At 51.8% G+C, this 22,850-nt stretch overlaps 1 protein-coding gene across 5 annotated transcripts; it reads left to right on the top strand.

Moving 5' to 3' along the window:
• Window positions 1-22,804, top strand: SETD1A (SET domain containing 1A, histone lysine methyltransferase). 5 transcript variants are annotated; one of them, XM_024560491.3, is made up of 20 exons: window positions 1-86; window positions 192-657; window positions 1,400-1,564; window positions 1,785-1,880; window positions 3,601-3,871; window positions 5,159-5,280; window positions 5,512-5,741; window positions 6,025-6,874; window positions 7,027-7,812; window positions 8,613-8,789; window positions 8,922-9,009; window positions 9,759-9,916; window positions 10,068-10,155; window positions 12,201-12,533; window positions 18,191-19,228; window positions 19,637-19,809; window positions 19,900-20,010; window positions 20,186-20,305; window positions 21,769-21,906; window positions 21,985-22,804. In XM_024560491.3, the coding sequence occupies exons 3-20, from the start codon at window positions 1,415-1,417 to the stop codon at window positions 22,156-22,158; spliced, it is 5,103 nt and encodes a 1,700-aa protein (XP_024416259.2). In that variant the 5' UTR covers window positions 1-86; window positions 192-657; window positions 1,400-1,414; the 3' UTR covers window positions 22,159-22,804. The 5 variants fall into 5 exon arrangements, with proteins under 5 accessions (XP_024416259.2, XP_053782547.1, XP_053782556.1 ...); XM_053926572.2 differs by having other exon boundaries at window positions 11-86; window positions 196-657; XM_053926581.2 differs by lacking the exons at window positions 1-86; window positions 192-657 and adding an exon at window positions 666-826 and having other exon boundaries at window positions 12,255-12,533.
• Window positions 22,805-22,850: the final 46 nt, after the last annotated feature.

The following is a 22,850-nucleotide window of genomic DNA, read 5'->3' as shown; positions in this document are numbered from 1 at the left end:
CTTTAGAATTACCCAGGCCTCAGTGCTCCGCCGAAAATTCTCATCGGACTCTGAGAGGAGCGTTGAGCCACAGCCATTTTTCCCGGGTTAGAATTGAGCAGTCCCCTGAGTTGTACTAATAGGAAAATCCAGAAAAGTGGTCGACTCTGCCAACAGGGATAACCAGGCATTATTTTCTTGTCTTCACCAAGGCAGGTAAAGGGAAGCAACAGCTGGGACCAGGACCTGTGACGAATCTGCAACCTCTTGGGCGTTCGGCCGCGCAAGGGGCAGGAAAGAGGAGCAAAGGAGCGCGCGTCCCGTCCACCCATTCGCCCCGCCCGCCTGACGAATCTGCGCCAGTTCTACGCGCCACTCAAATCTCCCTAGTTCTGGCTGGCCTCCTCCCCTCCGCCCCGCCCCTTTTTCCTCAGGAATTAGTCGCTGCTTTCGTCGCCGTCGATTCGTCAACGACCCCAGCCCAGAGCAGCTGGATAATCGTGGTGAAGCCCACTCTCCGGGGGATGCGGCCAATCTCCAGGCTCTCTACGCCGCAACTCTCGAGCCATATAGGGCGCCGGCCGAGGCGAAACCGCTATCCTCGGCCCCGTTGGTCTCCCGGTGGCGCCCGTGGCGAAAGTGCGAATGTCGACGCTGTGCCTGCTGGGCCTCGCGCAGGTGGCGGTGGTGTTTGGTGCGCGCGCCGGGGAGGTGGTGGTGGGGGGGCGCCGCCGCCGCCACCGCTGCGGGGCCGGGTCTCGCGCTGCCGCCGCCGCCGCCGCCGCCGCCTCGCGCCACTAAGGTGCCGCGCGGGGTGGGGGGAGGGGGAGCCGCTCGACCAGAGCGGGTGAGTGGGGTCGCGCCGCGCGTGCGCGGAGATGGGGGGGCAGAACGCGCCGGGGCGGGAGGAGAGGGCAGCGGCGCGCGTTCCCCCTACTCCCCCGCCCGGATTCGGGGCCGAAGCCGGGTCTCGGGCTCGGTCTCGCGGTGTTTCCAACGCCCCGAATAGGTGCTACCTCTTGGCCGGAGGATCGGGGCGCGGGGACGCGAGCGGGTGTGTGGGAGCGGGAGCCGGGCTTGGCCCGGGCCGCTGGCCGGTGAGGAGGCGGGAGGGGGCGGGGCCTGCCAGGGGGCGGGGGAGGGGTCTTGCTCCGAAGGCAAGTGGGGCGCGCAGTAGGTAGAGCCAGGGCACGAGATGGGCCTGGTGGTCTGAGCGAAGAGTTGGGAGGTGGAGAGAGAATGGGTTGTTACGGTGAAAGAGTGTACTTGGGGGAAAATCTGGGGGAGCCACGGGTCTTGGTCAGGTGTGGAAACTGGGGTGATGAGAGAACCTAGAGTCTGGGCTAGTCGGTGGGGGCAAGCAGGAGAGTCAGTGAGGCCTAAGACCTGAACCCCCTTGCGTATTTCTTTCTCATAACAGTGTAAATGAGCAAAGATGGATCAGGAAGGTGGGGGAGATGGGCAGAAGGCCCCGAGCTTCCAGTGGCGGAACTACAAGCTCATCGTGGATCCTGCCCTGGACCCTGCCTTGCGCAGGCCTTCTCAAAAGGTGTATCGCTACGATGGAGTCCACTTCAGTGTCAACGTGAGTGTCCCAGGCCTCTGCTTGCCATCTAGGAAGCTCTGGGCCCCGTTCTCCTGTTGGCTCTGTTCAGCATCTAGAACATCCATACCCATGGCCTGCCTTTTTAAAAAATGGCTAACCAGAACCTAACTCTTTTGCATATGGGTCCAAATGGGCTTCTCAGAGATCAACAATGTGGTTTCACCTTGAGCTATCTTTATTTTCCTGCATTCCTTCCTAGGACTCAAAGTATATACCAGTCGAAGACCTCCAAGACCCCCGTTGCCATGTCAGGTCCAAAAACAGAGACTTTTCCCTCCCAGTCCCTAAGTTTAAGGTATGTGTCTACTAGTCTCCTGGTGTGGTGGCCCTTGGAGGGTGTGGAGGATCCATCCTGGCAGTCTAGTCTTAATTTAGCTCAGTAAAAGTTTTCCAATGAGAGGATCACAGCCAGATTTAACAGTTTCTGAGGCTGTGAGACTGAGTTGTTCTGGACAGGAGGTATGTTTATCTTCTTGAAAGGTACAGGTGAGATGCCCCAAGCAGAAGGGTTGACTTTTTGAAGGATAACATAAAGACAGGTTTAGCTGTTATATCTATCACTATACATTCCTAGACAGTGCATAGCTTGACAGTTCCCTGGTGTGATATTCCAATTTCTCAACAATTAAGGGGAGTGACAAGGCCAGGGACTCTGTCCCTGGAGTCCTGTGCTCCTTACCTCTCTTTTGGCCATTTGATCCTCCATCTTGTTTCCTTGGAGGGTTCCCATTTTCCTATCGAGGCAGGATACTCATTAGGACTTGGGCTGGGCCAAGAAAACTGGTGGTTCTTAGTTTCCCTTACTAATTCTTTATTCTTTGTTTTTAAATAAATCACTTGTGGGGTTCCCCCACCCCTTTTTTCATTTTGTACACTTTCCTTGGACAATTTCTTTCACAGGCATAATTTTGACTATTACCAAAATGTTCATGACTTCCGAATACCTGTTTCTGGCCAAGATCAATCTCGAACTCCAAACTTATATGCCTGATAGTGGGACAGCTCCATCTGGAGGCCCCACGGACATCTCAGACTCCAGAGATCTAAAACAAACTAACCCTTTATCCTGCTCTCCCTTCCATCTGCTCAGCTGCATAAGCTGGAAACCAGGAGTCATCCTATGATTCTCTTCTTCTTTGCCATAGTCTGCCACAAAGTTTTGCTGGCCCTTTTTGTCTTAATTATTCTGTTTTCATTGCCATTTCTTTAATGCAGACTCTTGTAATCATTTCACCTGGTTGCCTTGCTTCCATTTCTTCTCCATTTCATGTTCCATCTTGCTGTCATTGTCTTTTTGATTTCACTGTTCTCTGATTTTACTTTTGTTGCCAAGTCCATGTTTTTGTGCGTTGACGTGCGCGATTATTGATCTGAACGAGCCTTACCTCCTGCCTTCATACTGCACACCTGTGTTCCATTCTGCTATACAATTTGCTATTTCTAGGAAATGCTAAGCTGTTACATAGTTTTATGCCTTTCAAGTCCTTGTCATTTTGGTGAACTCTTGTTTATCCAAAAAGCCCAGAACAAATAACACAATCTGTATGCATGCTTCCTTGCCTCCACTGTGAACAAAGGTTTCTTTCTGTGGGCCTCCAAACACCCTCTCTACACCTCTGCTGACACTTACTGTGTCACGTTGTCATGTATGTGTCCTGTGTTGTCTACTTTGCTGAACAGGAATCTCCTTTTTTAAAAAAAAAAAGTTTGTATTCCTAGTACCCAGTCCACGGTAATCACTTAATAAAAGCTGAGTTAGTGAGTTATTTCTCTATAGCTAGTTCCTTCCGTGTGTGTACTTCTCATTTTGCACCTTTTCCTGGTTCTTGCCATTACTCTGTGGTGGGAAGAATTCAGGGAAGAAAAGGGTCAAGACTGGTATATCTCTTGTTGGGGCTCCCTTCCCTTGCCCCTCAGTTTCCCAGTCCTGTCTCTCTTGATCTCATGGATCTCTCTAAAGTTTCCCAAAGGAAAAAGTATTAAGACCCCAGACTGAACTTTTGTCCTCTCTGCAGCTGGATGAGTTCTATATTGGACAGATCCCACTGAAGGAAGTGACTTTTGCAAGACTAAATGACAACGTGCGGGAGACCTTCCTGAAGGATATGTGCCGAAAGTATGGCGAGGTGGAGGAGGTAGAGATCCTTCTTCACCCCCGTACTCGCAAGCACCTGGGCCTGGCCCGTGTGCTCTTCACCAGCACTCGAGGAGCCAAGGAAACAGTAAAAAACCTCCACCTTACCTCTGTCATGGGCAACATCATCCATGCCCAGCTCGACATCAAAGGTGAGGGTTGCCATGCCTGCCGCCGAAGTTGGGCTCCAGCAGGGATTATACATGCAAATGCCTGCTGGAGCCAGGCATGTGATTGGGTTCGGGATTCCTTATCTGAAATTCTTGGAGCCGGAGGGCTTTCTGAAATCACTGTTTTACAGAGGGATTATGGTACATATGTGGTTTTTTGTGTGTTATCTTCAGCAGGGTTAGGGCATCACCCTATAGTCTAGCATATGACTATTTTTGTAAGAAAGTATGTGAAGGGTCATGCTAGGTTGGATGAATAAAAATTGTAGTAAATAGCCTCAGCTTAGGTTAGCTTTTGACATTGAATCCCCCAAAACACTGGGTTTTGAGTGTTTGGGGGGTTTGAAATTTTGGATCAAGAATTAGAGACCTGCCATGGCTGGTGTGGCTCAGTGGATTGAGTACCAGCCTGTGAACCAGAGGGTCACCGGTTCCATGCCTGGGTTGTGGGACTGGTTTCCAGTAGGGGGCGTGTGAGAGGCAACCACACATGAATGTTTCTGTCCTCTTTCTCCCTCCTTTCTCTAAAAATAAATAAATAAATAGGGATTAGAGGCCTATATAGGTGAGTAAAGGAAGCAGGCTGGGTGGGCTTCAGCGTTAGGAGTATTAGGGAGGGGTGGGGATTGTGGCATACTGTGATATGGTGCCATCTAAATGAGGCAACTGTTAGTTGGCATTAGCCATTTTGCAAGTGGAAATGAAGACTAAAATTGCCAAAACATGTTTTTTTAAGCCAGAAAACTAGGTTTTAGTGTCAAATCTCATGGTTTTAAAATGTTGCATTCTCTCCTCCCCCCCAAAAAAATTGTTTTAAGTGATTGTTTAAGGCAAATAAAACACAATCTTAGGTTGAATATAGTCCTCAGACTACCATTTTGCAACCCTAAGTTTATAGGATGAAGAGCAGGATGGGATCTAGCATCAGACGACTTGGGTTTGAATTCCAGTTCTGCCACTAACCAACTTTGTGACTATGTGTAGGTCAACTTTCTTTAAGCTTATAAAGTAGGGGGTACTGATGCTTTTCCCTTCTGTTGGTCATTCAATGTATTAACACACGTAGAAGGAACTCAAGTGTTGTACTCTATATTGGTGGAGTTAGGTGGAGATGAAGTGGAAGGTCCTCAAGATAGAAATATGGTAGAAGAGTTGAAATCCCCAAATCCAAGACTCAACTTGAGGCCTGAGGCATAAGTGGGAATAGCGTATTAGGAAGGAGTTGGTTTCTCAACCTGACTCTGTTGGTTCTCGTTTTTCTCTCTCCAGGACAGCAACGAATGAAGTACTATGAACTGATAGTCAATGGCTCCTATACCCCTCAGACGGTGCCCACTGGGGGCAAGGCCCTGAGTGAGAAGTTCCAGGGCTCTGGTGCAGCCACTGAGACGGTGAGAAGCTTGTGGTTGCCATAGCCCTAGCCATGTGGGCATGGTCCTTGAGTGACAGGGCCAGTCTTTGGGAGGTTCTGAACTTCACTGTTAAGTATAGGAAGAACCAAGAAAAGGTCCTTAGATACTTTCAAAAGATAGGGAACTAGGATTCTTCATTTGGGGAAGGGCAAGTTGTTAAATGGTACTTGATCTTTTTTCCTTTCTCCCTGCTCCACTCTCTCCCTCCAGACTGAATCCCGCCGCCGCCCCTCCTCTGACACGGCTGCCTACCCACCAGGCACTGCTGTGGTGGGCACTCCTGGCAATGGCACCCCCTGCTCCCAGGACACAAGCTTCTCCAGCAACCGACAAGACACCCCATCTTCCTTTGGCCAATTCACCCCTCAGTCCTCCCAAGGAACCCCCTACACATCTCGGGGCAGCACCCCCTACTCTCAGGACTCTGCCTACTCTAGCAGGTACAGAGTGAATGCCCTTTGGGACCCTCAGATTGTGGGAGGTACCCCTGGGAAGAAGAAACCCCAAGTCTCTCTAAGAGGAAGTTATAATAATTTGTCCTAGTTTCTCTGTGGATTCAGCCAACAAATCCCTATTCTTAGGGAACTCTCTCTAGCTAGAACCCAGCTGCATTTAGATCTTCCTTTGGGGGTAGCATAAAGGGACTTTGGGGGCTGAGAACTGGGACCCTAGGGTTTGGAGATAAAGAGCTGAACCCAGCTAACTCCTGTATTTTTTCTCCAGCACCACTTCAACCTCCTTCAAGCCCCGGCGGTCAGAGAACAGCTTCCAAGATTCCTTTTCCCGTCGCCATTTCTCTGCATCTTCGGCCCCCACAACCACCTCTGCAGCCATCTCTGCCACCACTGCAGCCACCGCCACATCTTCCACCTCTTCCTCCTCATTGTCTTCGTCTTCCTCGTCCTCCTCTTCTTCTTCATCTTCTCATTTTCGTGGTTCGGACTCAAACTACCCACCATATTATGAAAGCTGGAATCGCTATCAACGCCATTCTTCCTACCCACCTCACCGGGCAACTCGGGAGGATCCCCCCGGGGCTCCATTTGCTGAAAATACAACTGAGCGCTTCCCACCTTCCTACACCTCCTACTTGCCCCCTGAGCCCAGCCGGCCCACTGACCAGGACTACCGGCCTCCTGCCTCAGAGGCTCCACCCCCGGAGCCCCCAGAACCTGGTGGAGGTGGTGGTGCTGGGGGACCCAGCCCTGAGAGAGAAGAAGCTCAGACCTCCCCCCGCCCAGCCTCACCTGCTCGTTCAGGTTCCCCAGCCCCAGAGACCACCAATGAGAGTGTGCCCTTTGCTCAACACAGCAGCCTGGATTCCCGCATTGAGATGCTGCTGAAAGAGCAGCGCTCCAAGTTTTCTTTCCTGGCCTCTGACACAGAGGAGGAGGAAGACAATAGCACCACAGGCCCTGGGGCTAGAGACACAGGGATTGACGTGCCTTCTGGTTCAGGTCATGGGCCCTGCACACCCCCTCCAGCCCCAGCTAATTTTGAGGATGTGGCACCTACAGGGAGTGGGGAACCAGGGGCTACCCGGGAGTCTCCCAAGGCCAACGGACAGAACCAGGTGAGGTTGGGGTCAACCAATGGAGGTACTTGGGGTCAGAGAGGCAGGGTTGGGCTCACGGGGAGAGGGAAGGGAATGAGACAACAGAGATTTGAGGAAAAGCCCAGGGAACAAGCAGAGGCCTTTCGTGATCCTCCTCTGCATTCCTACAGGCTTCTCCATGCTCTTCTGGAGAGGACATGGAGATCTCCGACGACGACAGGGGCGGCTCACCCCCTCCGGCCCCAACGCCCCCCCAACAGCCTCCACCCCCTCCTCCTCCACCCCCTCCTCCACCTCCCTACCTGGCTTCCCTTCCCCTTGCTTATCCTCCCCACCAGCCTGCCTACCTCCTCCCACCCCGACCTGATGGGCCACCGCCCCCTGAGTACCCCCCACCTCCTCCACCTCCCCCCCACATCTATGACTTTGTGAATTCGCTAGAGCTCATGGATCGACTTGGGGCTCAGTGGGGAGGAATGCCCATGTCCTTCCAGATGCAGACCCAGATGTTAACTCGGCTCCACCAGCTGCGGCAAGGCAAGGGATTGACTGCTGCCTCCGCTGGTCCCCATGGTGGGGCCTTTGGGGAGGCCTTCCTCCCATTCCCACCCCCGCAAGAGGCAGCCTATGGCTTACCCTATGCTCTGTACACACAAGGGCAAGAAGGCCGAGGGGCATACTCCCGTGAGGCTTACCACCTGCCTTTGCCCCTGGCGGCCGAGCCCCTGCCCTCCTCTTCAGTCTCAGGAGACGAGGCCCGGCTGCCTCCAAGGGAGGAAGCAGAGCTGGCAGAGGGCAAGGCCCTACCGTCAGCAGGCACTGTGGGCCGTGTGCTGGCCACCCTCGTCCAAGAGATGAAGAGCATCATGCAGCGAGACCTCAACCGCAAGATGGTGGAAAATGTGGCCTTTGGAGCCTTTGACCAGTGGTGGGAGAGCAAAGAAGAGAAGGCCAAGGTGAGGGCCAATGTCTGGGACTGGGGAAACCTGGGGCTCCATTGGAGGAAATAGACCTCTTGTTTCTCCAGGCTACACAGCTCAAAATACAGAGGAGGGATAATCAAGGCAAGTGGAGAGAGACTGGGCACTTAAAGGGACACTGGTTGGGCAGGGGAGTTGGGGCACATGGAACAGTAAAGAAGTATGAGCCTGAGAGTCTGAAGGCTTTGTCCTGGCCCCTCTGCTTGCTTGCAGTGGATAAGGCCCTTAACTGTCTCCAGGCTTCAGTCTTCAAAAGTTTTCATTTGTAGAGTGGGAAGAATAGTAGCTGCATATTAAGGTTGGTGGGACTATAAATGAGCAGCCCTTTTGTTAAACAATTATTTATTGGTTTTAGAGACAAGGAGAGAAAGAAACCATCGATTTGTTGTTTCACTCATTGGTTGATTTTTTTTTAAAAGATTTTATTTATTTATTTTTAGAGAGGGGAAGGAAGGGAGAAAGGGAGAGAAACATCAGTTGGTTGCCTCTCACATGCCCCTGACTTGGGACCTAGCCCACAACCAAGGCATGTGCCCTGACCAGGAATAGAACCAGCAACCTTTCAGTTTGTGGACCGGCAGTCAATCCACTGAGCCACACTAGCCAAGGCCATTGGTTGATTATTTCTTCTTTTTTTTAATTTTTATTTATTTTTTATGATGTGCATCAAATGGAGGAGTGAGTAGATGCAATTCTATGTTCCTGGGGCCTGGGAGTGGTTCCCAGGCAAGAGGGAGCACCTGGCTTCTGTGGCTCAGTCCCCCTACTGTCTGCAGCCGTTCCAGAATGCAGCCAAACAGCAAGCCAAGGAGGAAGATAAAGAGAAGACAAAGCTCAAGGAGCCAGGCCTGCTGTCCCTTGTAGACTGGGCGAAGAGTGGCGGTACCACAGGCATCGAGGCCTTCGCCTTTGGGTCAGGGCTGCGAGGGGCCCTGAGGCTGCCTTCTTTCAAGGTACCCAGAACCTGTGGTCTTGCCTAATAGGGTAAGGGGTGAAGGGACCCCCACCCCTTACATGGGGTAGCAGTGGTTGGGAACTTTGAGTGTTTGAGTTCTAAATAGGCTCTGGCTTTTCCCATCACCCAGGTAAAACGAAAAGAGCCCTCAGAAATTTCAGAGGCCAGTGAGGAAAAGAGGCCCCGGCCTTCTACTCCAGCTGAGGAAGATGAAGATGGTGAGTGGGAAGGTCAGGTAGAAGGAAAAAGGGGAAAGGCTGCTTAGATTCTGATAGGAAAGTAAGAGGCAGGGACAAAGGGATGAAGGTGTCTTAAAGGCAAGGAGTCAGGTGGAGATTTTTACAGGGTTAAAATAAAGCAGTTCTGAGATATGAGAAGCTTCAGATAGGGTTGCCCCGAAGTACAGTGCTTACTTCAGCATGCTGACTTAAGTTTTCTGTATTTCAGTTTTCTCCTATAGAATAGAAATAATAACTTCCACATGTAAAAGTCACAGAATTTTAAGGTTAAATAGGTCATCCATCCAGTTAACCATCCCGTGCTTAAGCTCACTTATACCTTCTTATCAGTTTGTCTACATCTAAGCTATTGGTTGGCAGTTTGTGTCTGGGAAGCTTCCTCATTGAGTCTGATCATCTTCCGTGGAAGTGAAACCCATTGGCCTTGGAAGTGTTTTTTGGGGCCTAACAAGTCAACAAGGCATAACAAGTCAACTGTTTCTTTCACTCAGCCCAGAAAATGAAAGATAAAATTGAGCAAGATATGTTTAAAACTGTAACTGTGTTAGATATTGAGGTTTTTGTGTTTCTCTGCTGAGCTTCATCTTCTTGTCTATAAAACGAGGTCTGTCTTATGAGACTGTGGGGAGGATCAGCGACAGTGTATGCACAGCTCCTTTCACAGAGTTGAGAAATGGTAACTTACTGCTGATGGTAAATTGTCCTAACTACCACTCACCCGGGCCTAGATCCTGAGCGAGAGAAGGAGGCTGGAGAGTCAGGACGTCCGGGGACCAAGCCCCCAAAGCGAGATGAAGAGCGAAGCAAGACCCAGGGCAAGCACCGGAAGTCCTTTGCTCTGGACAGTGAGGGGGAGGAGGCATCCCAGGAGTCTTCCTCAGAGAAGGTGAGGAGCCAGAGTACCAGGTCCCCATCAGGAGCCTACCTTTCCGAGTTTCTGTCCCTGTGGCCAACTTCCCTTTGGGCTAGACCCTTCTAGAGGACCAGTGGTCCTTGTCCTATTAGTCCTTATTTGTCCTTTTGTCCTTTTCCTTAAGGATGAGGAGGAGGATGAGGAAGATGAGGAAGATGAGGATCGTGAGGAAGCCATGGATACTGCAAAGAAGGAGACAGAGGCATCAGATGGTAAGCACAGACAGTACAGTAGAGCTCTGGCTTGGGGAAGAAGGGATTTGGCCACTTGTCTAGCCCTTTCCTGAACATTTCTGCTGGATTTGCTGGGTTTGTGGACATTTCTGCCACCTTTGCCCTCCCCAGAAGTGACTTTTTTAGTCCTGTCGTTTGGAGTCCTTGGCCCATTGTAAACAATAACCCCAATACCCAGGATGTTCCCTCCTGCTTACTTCTGCTGAAACACAGCTGTCCCCTGAAGACACCCCAAAAGAGTCTGTTTATTTTCCCAGGCCCTTGAGATAAGGGGTTGCATTCTCTTTGCCTCTTGATGCTGTCAGGCTGTGCCTCCATCTTTGAGCGCTGCCCTTCCCTTTGAGGCCCGGCCGCTGAGCTGTGCCTGCCCGCTCCCCTCCCTGTAGCTGCCATTACCAGACACACTTCTGTTCTTCAGCTGAATACCTGCTTGTTCCTCCGTGTTCACTGAGGCTCCAGTTGAGTCTTTCTTTTCGTTCCTTTGTTCAGAAATATGCACGGTAGGGCAAAAGTAGGTTTCCAGTTCATATGGAAGACAATACAAAAATAATAAGTAAGCAATAAATAATAATTATTTAATAACAAATAATGCAAGAATAAACTTTCGCATACTCACAACTGTAAACCTACATTTGCCCCACCCTGTACATTGAACCCCAACCTCCGCCCAGCACTATTCCAAGTATGGGGGCACATCAGTGACCAAGACAGATGTGCTTCCTGCCTTTGCAGAGGCTGTGGCCGGTTGGTGGGGAGGAGGTCGTCTTGACGAACAGGTGAACAAACAGTAGCACTTGAAATACGGATATGTGCTTTGAAGAAGATAAAATAGGTTAATGAGGTGGAGAGTAAGAGGCCAGAGCCATCTGCTGAGGATGGGTGTGTGCAGACCCTACACCTCCACTTGGTCACCAACTCCTCTGTTTCCCTGCCTCCGTGGTGCTGGAACTGTCACCTTTGGTCCTGCTGTCTTGCCTTTCTCGCTTAGAAGCTGCAGCAGTTTGGGCTGATTTTCTTTTCTCTGCTTCCATTCTCCCTCTCCATTTCCATCCATTTTCCAGCCTGCTGATGGAATTAGCTTTCCTAGAATGTACACTAGAACCCCCTGGAAAGTCTTTTCCTGGCTCCCTGTTTTCCATAAGGTGACCCCTCAGCCTGATACATTAGGCCACTTATAATCCAGCTCTTGTGTACCTGTGCTGGTTCATCTTGTCATTTTCGAGACCCTCCCTTGCCACCACTGCCTTCTAGTCAGGTGTACCCAATCAGGTTCTTGAAAAACCGCAAAATTCTTAATTTCTTAGAGCCCTTTCTATATTTTATCATCTTCTAGAGCAGGGGTGTCAAGCTCATTTTTACCGGGGGCCACATCAGCCTTGCGGTTGCCTTCAAAAGGCTGAATGTAATTTTAGGACGGTATAAATGTAACTACTCCTTAACAGTTAAGCGAGAGCTTGGTGCTGCTGCCAGGTAGAAACAAGGTCCTAGGCCGGATAAAACAAGGCGGAGGGGCCCGTGGGCCTTGTGTTGCCACCTGTGTTCTAGAGGCACAGAGCATGTAACATTTCCTAAGCTTCTTTTAGCCTGGAATCCATTTTCAGAGTCTTGTTCAGCCAGTGTCCTGAACACCCATCATGGGGAAAGCTTTGGTAGTTAGAGAGGACTGCTTTGCAGGCTCTGCATGCCCCATCTTCTCTTAACCATTGGTACCCTCACTTAGCCCTGTGTCTGCTTGGTAAACTTCTCTGTGTCTTTTTCGACTTCAACATCTCCTTCACAGGAATGCCATCCTTGACTTCACCCTCCAGGCTTCCCTTTGCCATGTTCCCCCAGCCCTTCACACTGAGGTTCACACTGTGAACAAATTGTGCGCGTACCCAACTCCTTGAGGCTGGGGCTTCCCAGCACCTAGCACAGAGCCTTGCATGTCCTCAGTAGTGAGTCAGTGAATGAACCCACAGCTTGACCAAGTGAGGGATCTTCCCACCTCGCACCTCGCCTGATTGCCCCTTCTGGATTTCCAGGCGAGGACGAGGGAAGCGATTCGTCCTCCAAATGTTCTCTGTATGCTGACTCAGATGGTGAAAATGATAGCACTTCGGACTCCGAGAGTGGCAGCTCATCCAGCTCCTCATCTTCCTCATCTTCCTCCTCCTCATCGTCGTCATCATCATCTGAGTCCTCTGAAGAAGAAGAGGAAGAAGAGCAGCCAGCAACCATTCCCTCGGTATCACCACCCCCCAGAGATGTCCCTGTGCCCCTGCCAGCACCTGTGGAGGAGCCCAAGCCAGAGAGGAATGCAGGCTCGCCGGTCACGCCGCTCCCTGAAGAGGAGAAGTCTCCAGTGAGACCCGCAGGTAGGTGCTGTGGAACTGTTGATCTGGTCCTCGTGTGTGTGTGTGTGTGTGTGTGTGTGTGTTTCCCATGATGACAGTGAGGTTGTCATGTATTTGGTGTGTACAGTGTGTGACTTTGTTAGAAAACATACAAGGTGGGACAAAAGTCACTATTGTCTGTCACTCTTCCTGAAGCTGTTCCTGGCTTAATCTTCTCAAGGTGCACTGCCCAGAGCGGTGCACCAAGCTGGCCTAGGGGCGTGGCTGCTAAAGTGAAACAGGGTGGTCTCTTCCCAAGTTAGTTAAGAAAATTCCGAATTTAACAAATTCCTCATAGAGTGTTTCTTAAGCTGACTTCTCAACGTGTAATGTATACTTGCATGTGATTAAGTAGACAAATAGGTAGCCAACAACCATTAAAAACATTAACTCAGAACTTAGTTCTTTTTTTTGCCTTTCTTTGTGGATTTGTACATTCATTTGTTATTTTATAGCACATACACATAATTTATTGTGCTGAATGAATTATTTGTGCAGGTCATCGATGTTTATTTATTGAATACTTACGTAGGTGCAAAGGGTACGATGGTATCTGCACAAGAGGCGCTGTTCTCGCCCTCATGAAGCTTATGGTCTATAGGGAGACAGTTCAGTTGAGTGACAAATACGCAGGAATCTGATGACCAGCTGTGATAAGCGCTGTGAAACAAAAGTGCAGGCAATGCTGTGAACCTGAGCGCATCTGTGGAGAAGCTCCTGCTGAAGCATCTTTGGGCTGTGAAAAGTGAGCACAGCAGGCTGCAGGGAGTGGTTAGCATGTGCAAAGGCCCTGAGGAGAAGGAAACAGCCTGTTGGAAGACATAAAAGAAAGCTGACCTGGAAGGTTGACACTGGAGAGGTGGGCAAGGGCTGGGTCATGCAAAGTGAATAGGCCATGTTAGGAATTCGCTCTTTATCTTCAGGGCAGTGGAATGCCATTAGAGGAATGACATGATTGTATTTGTGTTTTAAAAAGATGTAGTGCAGAGAAAACATGGAAAGGGGCCAGAGTTTATGCAGGAAGATTGAAACTGTTGTAAGTGAGTAAGGCAGCAATGCTGGTAACTTTGGAGTACAGTGTTCTTCTGATGGAATTAGTAACTCAGTTTTCCAGATGTGCTTCAGAGATGCCCGTGACCTTCCAGAGGTCTCTCTTGAACATCATTGAGATTCCGTGGTCTGAGATAAGTAGAGACCCCACGAAGTCATCCTCACACTGGTGCCCTTTGTTCCAGTTCAGACCCCATGAGAGGAGTTGAGGCTATCATTAATCCTCAGGTGCCTCGTACACGCTCTTCTTAGCCTGCTGGTAGCAGAAGAGCCAGTGCGGTCAGAGGGAATCTAGAACTCTTTCCTTCTCAGCAGGGTGGGAGGAAAGTGTGGGACATGGTTAGATTTGCATTTCAGAAAGATGATTCTGGCAGGAGGGAGAGGGATTTGGAAGAGGTGAGGAAAGCTGTAGGGGGACCCCTGAGGAGGTTTGAAGAGATGCCTGTAAGTGAAGGGTGTGAACTGAAGTGGGGTGGTTGCAGTGAGGTGCAGGGAGTAGAAGTGGTGGCGAAGATTTGAGAGAGACTTAGAAGAGTACAACCCCTTGGTTAAACTACTGACCAGGAAAGGAAACTCAAGGGGAACCAGAATTAGGAAGAATGTTCACGTGTGTAGTTGGGGTTGAGTTTGCCGTGTTGCTGGCATCTCCAGGTAGAAATATTCAGCAGCTGGTTTGATAAACAGATCTGAAGCTCTGGAAAGAGCAACAGGCTGGAAATGAGGTAGATATTTCAGAGTAGTGGCAGTATGGGTTTGGTATATTTGTGTACCCTAGAAAGGCATTTGGAAGGAAAGAAGGGGCCAGAGCCTCACAGTCTTTTATAAGATGGTGGGCAGAGGGGAGCCGGCTGAGGCTGAAAGGAGTGAGCAAATGGGTGGCAAAGAGAGCAGGGAGCTTGGAGTTTCGTTTATTTTTTCTTTTCTTTCCTTCCTTCCTTGATTTTATTTATTTATTTTTAGAGAGAGGGAATGGGAGGGAGAAGGAGAGGGAGAGAAACATTGATCGGCTGCCTCTTGCACGCCCCCAGCTGGACACCTGTCCCACAACCCAGGCATGTGCCCTGACCGGGAATCAAACTGGAGACCTTTTCAGTTTGCAGGACAACGCCCAACCCACTGAGCCACACCAGTCAGGGCGAGCATCTTGGAGTTTCCAAAGGAGGGAGTGGTTTGTATCAGCAGGCCACTAGAGATACTGCAAGATAGGAAAAGTGTCTGTTGGATTTGGCAGTTGGGTCACTGGTGACCTTATCAATTCAGTAGAGTGGATCAGACTGTAGCCAAGTTACAGGGTTTTGAAAAGTGAGGACAGGCAGTAGAGATAGCCCATCTTGTGGAAGGATAGACTGCTCTTGTAAAGAGAGGAGAATTGAGGGGTTGTAATTAATAATGTTAGCATTTATTGAGTACCTGTGTGCCAGGCTCTGGGCCTAACTCATTGTAATTTTATTTTCTCATTCAGTCCTCTCAACAAACTTAGTTCCATTTTACAGATGAAGACTTTAAGATTTAGTGAGATACTCAAGATTACCCGGCTGGGACTGGAGAGACAGCAAGAAGGAGGGTTGATGGAGGGTTAGCTTTTCAAAGTAGGTGAGCCTTCAGCATGTTCACACGCTGAAGGGAAGAGGAAACACACCAGGAGAGGGGGGAGCACTTGCTGGGTTAGCTGGGGGAAGGGGTAGACTCTAGATCTGATGCAGACCTATCTGTGAATGGAGCAGTAGGGAGATATGGGGTTCATACCTGAAGGCCCCTTTTTTCACTTTGCAGTAGGAAAGTAGGACACTTTCTAAGCCTGAGGGTGATGGGTGGAGTAGGAGCCTTGGAAAGAGAAAAGAATGGGGAGGATGAAAGCTGACTTGAGTTTGCCAGTAACTCAGAAGCTCTGCTGATGCTGAGGGCTGGGTGTCAAGGAGGACAAGAGGCAGATGGTTGGGTAGATTCAAGATTGGGGGGTCTACAGGGTGGAGGTGATAGGAGAAAGTGGAAAGTTCTGTGAAAGCAGGGGACAAAGTGAGGGCCCCTGCCATCTAGACACGAGGAAGAAAGAAGTTAATTTAGGAGCGGGGGGTGGGGGGCACTGGAGGGAGGGAGAAGGATGGTAAGTTGAAAAGGTGTGGGGGGATGAACTGAAAGGACCTGGGCAGTTGTGGTCAGAGGGTGGGGGTAGAGTGTGAGAGTTCAAGGTGGAACACACGGTGACGCGCTCAGGTGTGCGACTGTGGGGGGCAGCAGAAGATGAAGAAGGTCACTGGAGCTGTAAAACTGGGTAAACAGATGGGAGATGTCAGAGGCCCTGAGATAGATGGCAGAGGTGAAAGAGCAGATGACAATTAAGGCAGGTCCCTTGGTTTAGAGAATGACAGGGAAGTCCAAGTTACCAAGGTTGCAACTGGATAGAGAGCGATGTGGCCGGATGGTAGGAGCCTGGGACGGAACTTTCTGGTAGAACCCAAAGACAGGGACCTGGAAGCCTTTTGGACTTGCTTTTCTTCTGCCTTCTGATCTGGTTCATTCTCTCCTTCTGCAGATGGGCTTCCTCTGCTTCTCCATTCCAGTAGAAAGTGTTTGCCCCTAAAAACGGACCCATCTGCCCTAGATCCTTATTCTCTGGGAGGTTTCTGGTTGGGCTGGCCTGCATCAGGTAGCCATCAGTTAATGAGAGTCAGTCATGCAGTAGAAACGGTGGCTTCTGGGAGTTGCAAAACTGGGAAGGTACCCCAAAAGTTGTCTTCCTAAATGAAAGGCATGACCAGGTTTCCTTTCGGACAGAGAAATTTGTGTGAAGAAGCTGAGCCAGGAAGGGAACTTGTTCTCTGCAAGATCCAGGCTTCCAGAGGGCAAAGTGGGCCAGGTTGGGAGGATGGGTCTGAGGCGGAAGCTGTCCCAAAATACTGGAGAGAAGTGAGAGGACTCAAACTGGAGAACCTGAGACAAATGTTCCAGGGCCTTGCTAGCTTCAAAGTGGCCCCCAGATGGTGTCCATAGCCTCGGGAAATGCAGGCTGAGGGCCTTGCTCAGGGTGCCAGATTGGAGAACGCATTGGATGCATGTGGTAACTGCCTGCTCGGGCCAGGCGTGGTGCTGGCGGCCCTTCAGCTCTGTGCGTGGGAGAGCTGGATAGGAAACGAGTGAGTGCCAGGGCAGGGCATCTGGAGCAGCGCAGGGCAGTAGGGAAAACTGTGAACTCAACTCAGGCTACCCTGTGTGCATATCTTGTTCTGTCATTTGCTAGCTCTGTGACCTTCATCACGTTCCTAACCTCTCTCTGCCTCGGTGTCCTCATCTGTCGGCTGAGGTTAATAACAGTACCCATCTCCTAGGGTGGTCGTGAGAATTAAATGAGAAGTTAATACATATAAAGGGCTTAGATTAGTGCTTGACATAAAATAGTAGCTATTAATTTGCTGCAGCCACCTGAAGGCTAGCGATTGAGAAGCCCACCCCTCCAGCTGGTTCTGAGAGAGAGATACTGCGTGTCTGCTTTCCCTGACGGGCAAGGGGGAGAGGCATTCCAAACAAAGTGAACCATGTCAGCAAAGGGCCAGATGTCTGAAAGGCCATGCCTGTTTGGGTGGCTGAAACCTAGGATGAGAGGGTGGAGTGTGGACTGGCCTGGCAGGGATTGTTTGATGGGTCAGACTTGCAGGAAGGGGTCTGCTCCAGGGAAGGGCTGTTCGTGTGCTGAGCAACGTGTGACTCCTGCACTCTGCGGCAGGCTCGGGAGTCCCAACAGAGGGAGGGGTGTGCTACCTGTCCTGTGGTTGGTTAGCTGGGGAGAGGCAGCATGACCTGCCCAAAGGTAGTATTTTCCCCTCCCCAACTCACCCCGCATCCTTGGGCTCTCAGCCTGACCTTCACCTTCTTTAAGGGAGACTTCTTGACTCTCCTCACTTGGGCAAATCTCCAGTGCTATTAGGGGGGTATCGGGGAAGAAGGCAAATTTTACAAAATATTTTACTGCAAAGATTCAGCTTCTTACATTGTATCATCTTCACTTACTAAACAGAATATTGTTTGTGGTCGAAATAATGGGTACTTTAATTCAGGTCTGGCTCACTGTATCCTCATAAATGTGGCTGGCAAGAATTATCTTGGTCTGTGTGCCCAGTTCTTGGATGTGGTTCTGTCACCACCACGTCTTGGTAAAAGGGCTAGAGTCAGAGTGTGTGTTTCCTCAGTGCCCCTACCCTCACTCTTCACAGTCTGGGCTGTGCATTCGTTTCATGTAATTGTCTCCGTTGGACTGTAAACTCTGAGGGCTTGGAAAGAGTCTGCTCAACGTGGTTTTTTTTCATACCTGACACACAATTGGTGTTCAAGGAATGTGGAATGTATGAATGAACAGGTGTAAAACCCTATCCTGTCAAGGGGGCCCATAGTGCCGACGTTGCAGGCGTGAGAGGCAGGCAGTGTGTTTACTGAGCGAGCAGGAGTGTCTGTTGGAAGCTGAGGAGACAATGAGTGCAGCTGGTGTGTGGACTTCCTGGTGAGGCTGGCCAGTCTCCTGTCCATAACGAATCTAAATCTGGTGATATTAGGCCAAGAAGCTGACCCTCTCCCTTTCCTGTGTGCTTCTTCCCCAGGTTCCATTGAGGAGCCAGCTCCCAGTGTTCCCCAGCCTTCCCCAGAGCCACCGGCTGGGGCCCCAGCCCCGGCCCCCTGCCCCAGTGAGCGACCCTCCTCTCCTATCCCCCTCCTGCCCCCACCCAAGAAACGCCGGAAAACCGTCTCCTTCTCTGCTGTGGAGGAGGTGCCAACCCCAGACCCTTCCCCAGCAGCCCCACAGCAGGTCAAGTCTCCTGGCCCCATCTCCCGCAAAGTCCCTCGGGGCGTGGAGCGGACCATTCGCAATTTGCCCCTGGACCATGCATCTCTGGTCAAGAGTTGGCCGGAGGAAGTGTCTCGAGGAGGTCGGAGCCGGGTTGTAAGCCGAGGCCGCTCCACCGAGGAAGAGGAGGCTGAGCCAGGGACAGAAGTGGACCTGGCAGTGCTGGCCAATCTGGCCCTGACCCCATCCCGGCACGGGTTGGCTGCCTTGCCTGCTGGCGATGACCCAGAGGCCACAGAGACATCGAATGAGGCAGACCGCCTGGGCCCCCTGCTCAGCCACATCCTACTGGAGCACAACTATGCCCTGGCCATCAAGCCCCCACCCTTCACACCGTCCCCTCGCCCCCTGGAGCCAGTTCCTGCCCCTGCAGCCCTCTTCAGCTCCCCTGCGGATGAGGTTCTGGAGGCCCCTGAGGTGGTGGTGGCTGAGGCAGAAGAGCCAAAGCAGCAGCAGCAGCAGCAAGAGGAGGGTGAGGAGGAAGAGGAAGAGGAGGAGTCTGAATCATCTGAGAGCAGCAGCAGCAGCAGCAGTAACGGGGAGGGGGCTATCCGGAGGCGCAGCCTCCGGTCCCACACCCGGCGACGGAGGCCACCACCCCCACCCCCACCCCCACCGCCTCCCACCTTTGAACCCCGCAGTGAGTTTGAGCAGATGACCATCCTGTATGACATTTGGAACTCAGGCCTGGACTTGGAAGACATGGGCTACCTACGGCTCACATATGAGCAACTGCTGCAGCAGACAAGCGGGGCCGACTGGCTTAACGACACCCACTGGGTCCATCATACCAATATCCTGAGCCCAAGGCTGGCCTTCTCAGGATAGAAAGACAGGCTCAGGGAGTGGGGCAGACTTCCCTGAGGTCGCATAGCCGGGCAGTGTTCTTTCCCGATAACTGCTACTGCCTGCGTTTCTCTCCCTGGCCATTTCTCTTTCCCACCCATGTTCAACCTGGGTATTTCTCCTCTGGCTACCAGATTACCCTTTTCTCTTTGCCTCTTGCCTAAGATTTTCTGGCAGAAAAGGGGGCCTAAGACTGACTGCTCTCTTTCTGTGCTCCTCACACCAAGTATGGTCAGGACCTCCAATGAAGGTCAGTCACCCTTTCCTTGGGCTGGGACTGGAGGGACATAGGAGAGGGGGACCCCAAGGATCTGGCCAGTGAGGAACCCATTCTCTTCCTTAACACACCCTGCACTCACCAACCTGAGCACTCCAAAACGCAAGCGGCGGCCCCAGGACGGGCCCCGGGAGCACCAGACAGGCTCGGCCCGCAGCGAAGGCTATTACCCCATCAGCAAGAAGGAAAAGGACAGGTACCTGGATGTGTGCCCTGTCTCAGCCAGACAGCTGGAAGGGACGGACACTCAGGTGAGGCTCTGCCCTGACACACGGGTCTCTGGCATCCTCTTCCCATTGTTTCTCTGGAACTTAACCTCCTCTCTGTCCTGCTTCTCCCAGGGGACTAACCGTATACTTTCGGAGCGCCGGTCTGAGCAGCGGCGGCTGCTGAGTGCCATTGGCACCTCGGCCATCATGGATAGTGATCTGCTAAAGCTAAACCAGCTCAAGGTGAGGAGTGAGAACTTGAAGAGAGACTCAGTGGAAGGGCAGCATTGCGGAGTCCCCTAGGGGTGCGGATGGGGGCAGGGGTGAGTGGCCAGAATACTTTCCTGCCCTGGAGTTCTGCAGGAAAAGCCAGGAGATAGTTTGAGGCACCTAGCAGCACAGTCTACCTTCTCTCTAGTTCCGGAAGAAGAAACTTCGATTTGGCCGGAGCCGGATCCACGAATGGGGTCTATTTGCTATGGAACCCATCGCAGCTGACGAGATGGTCATTGAATATGTGGGTCAGAACATCCGCCAGGTGAGGAGGCCCGTACCCGGCTCCCTGTCTGATGTCAGGACGGGATACTGACGTGATCCCCATCCAACCCTGTGGATAAAGCCCCAAAAACCCTCCTGGCTCCAAGGCTCAATCAGTGAAACCATCCCTTTCCTCCCTCCCTTTCTCTCTACCTAGTAATGGGTACTAGTAAAGTAGTAAACTGGATGTTAGTGACTCAGCAGGAAACAAGATTAATATTATCTGTCCCTTTAAGGACCTCAGTTTAGTGGGGAAGACAGGCCTTGAACAAGCAACTGTAATAAAGGACGATGTTCGGTTGTTACAAAAGGGAAGAAGGGCTGGTTCAAACAGTGATGTTTCCCCCCAGGAGCTGAAGGGTGATGAATTCCGGGCTCAGGGGCAGGGAGGTGCTCCTGGTTGTGGGACAGCATGTGCAAAGGCCTGGAGGCAGGACAGTCTCAGGAGGGCAGGAGGGCACTGTGGCTACTTGGAAAAACTTGGGCTAGCGGCAGCGACATATAAATGGAGGGACAGGTGGAGGCCAGACTCCCCAGAAGTTAGGAGCCACGTTAATAAGTTGCGACGGATGGTAAGAGGAGGAAAGTTGCTGGGAAGTGTTAAATAAGAGAGGACTTTGGAGATTATAAACTCCCTCTGGCTGCAGTGTGAAGAGAGACAGACCAGCAGGGTGAGATGGGGGCTGTTACAGAGATCCTGGCCAAAGGTGGGTGCCTGGACTAGGCAGTGGCAGCCAAGGTAACAGGAGTCTGTGGGTCCAAGGCAGCTGGCCGGAGAGGCAATAAGTCAGCTTTGGAGAGTGAGGGCAAGGGGGTAGGCGTGGTAATTCCTTAGGGCACTGCCTTCAGCAGCTGGGAGTAGTAGGGCTGCCAGGGAGATGGGAGTGAGGAGGAGGAGGAGCAGGTGGGTGATTAAGATGAGTTCCAATCAGGACACGGGAAGTTGTAGTACCCAGGGGTCACTTAGAAGGTGACACCCAGCAGCTCCACTGAGGTGGATTTGGGCTGGCGGTGGAAGTTTGGAAGGACTCCCCCACACTTAGCTGGCAGCTGGAGCCCTGGAAGAGAGCACACCCAAGGGAAGAAGAGTGCAGAGGACTTAGTGATGAGTAGATAGGGTTCAGGCCATAAATGGCCACTGTCATCTTGGGAACTGCCACAGCCCCAGAGCAGACTGGGGGCTCCACTGTGGGCTAGGCAGGCACTGCAGGTGCAGCCAGGGGCTGCTTCGGCCCAGTGACCAAGTGCACACTTCTGTGGGGTCTTCTTTGGGTGACTTAGAAGGGCAGGTGAAGGCACAGGGGGCTGGCCATGAAGGGAGGCCTCCTAGAAGCCAGTGTCCATGCTTTGGGTTAGTGGGAGCCAGAAAGAGGGCTACAGATAGGACAGGTCATCGTGGCTCCCAGGACCAGTAGCTGTGAGACTGAGGGGCAGCCCCCTGACAATCGCACCTCATCCTACCAGATGGTGGCCGACATGAGGGAGAAGCGCTATGTGCAGGAGGGCATTGGCAGCAGCTACCTGTTCCGTGTGGACCACGACACCATCATTGATGCTACCAAGTGTGGCAACCTGGCGAGGTTCATCAACCACTGCTGCACGGTGTGCTGGGGTCCTGGCCAGGGAGGGTGGGGTCTGAGCGGGTGGCCACCCAGCTCACTCTGCCCTTGCCTCCTACAGCCCAACTGCTACGCCAAGGTGATCACCATTGAGTCCCAGAAGAAGATTGTGATTTACTCCAAGCAGCCCATTGGCGTTGATGAGGAGATCACCTATGACTACAAGTTCCCGCTAGAGGACAACAAGATCCCATGTCTGTGCGGCACTGAGAGTTGCCGCGGCTCCCTCAACTGAGGTGGGCAGGACTGGCGCTCACACCCCTATTTATTCCCCTTGGTGCCCTGAGCTCCCAGTGCCCCCGGCCTTAGTGGGCTCAGGAGGGCCCACATGCCCCATCTCTAAATATGGAGTTGGGCCCTGAGTCCTGCAAGGGAGCCTCAGTCCTTGAGGCATTGTCTGCCTCCCGTCACCCCTGCCGCCCACCCTCTAATTTTTTTCTTTGCGGAGAAGAAGCTGTAAATGTTTTGTAGCTGCCAGCAGCTGTTTCCTGTGGAAACCTGGGGTGCCAGCCTGTACAGATCCTGTTCTTGGGGACTGCACACCCCCCTTGCTTTGTGTTAATGGGGACTTCCCTTTTGTGCCCTGCGTGCACCCCTCCCCAGTTTAGGGGTCTCTAGGGGCAGTGGCCATGTTCTCCCCCTGGGGAGGGGGCCCCTGTGCCTCCCTCCTGGGGACTCTGTGCCTGGAACCCTGCCTCATCTTCTGTTCCTGCCAGACCCTGTGGGTCACCCTCCTACCCTGGTGTCTGGAAGCTCCAGCTGGGCCAGGCCAGGATGGTGGGGGGAGCGGGCCCTTCCTGTTGGGCTGGACTGTATATATGTTAATAGCACAAACCCAATGCCACATTTTTATAATTGTGATTAAACTTTATTGTACAAAAGTGCTTGGTCAGTATCTTTGGGAAATAGGATGGGATGAGGGTTGAG

The sequence above is a fragment of the Desmodus rotundus genome, chromosome 1 (genome assembly GCF_022682495.2).
Source record: "Desmodus rotundus isolate HL8 chromosome 1, HLdesRot8A.1, whole genome shotgun sequence".
Taxonomy (NCBI): Eukaryota; Metazoa; Chordata; class Mammalia; order Chiroptera; family Phyllostomidae; genus Desmodus; species Desmodus rotundus.
This window is presented reverse-complemented; position numbering and strand designations above follow the sequence as displayed.

Bases quoted from the DNA above. Each gene is read 5' to 3' on its own strand.
- SETD1A (XM_024560491.3), top strand. From the start codon at position 1,415: ATGGATCAGGAAGGTGGGGGAGATGGGCAGAAGGCCCCGAGCTTCCAG. The intron at 10,156-12,200 runs GTAAGCACAGAC...CTGGATTTCCAG, and splicing joins GGAGACAGAGGCATCAGATG to GCGAGGACGAGGGAAGCGAT. The intron at 19,229-19,636 runs ATATCCTGAGCC...CACACCCTGCAC, and splicing joins CCACTGGGTCCATCATACCA to TCACCAACCTGAGCACTCCA.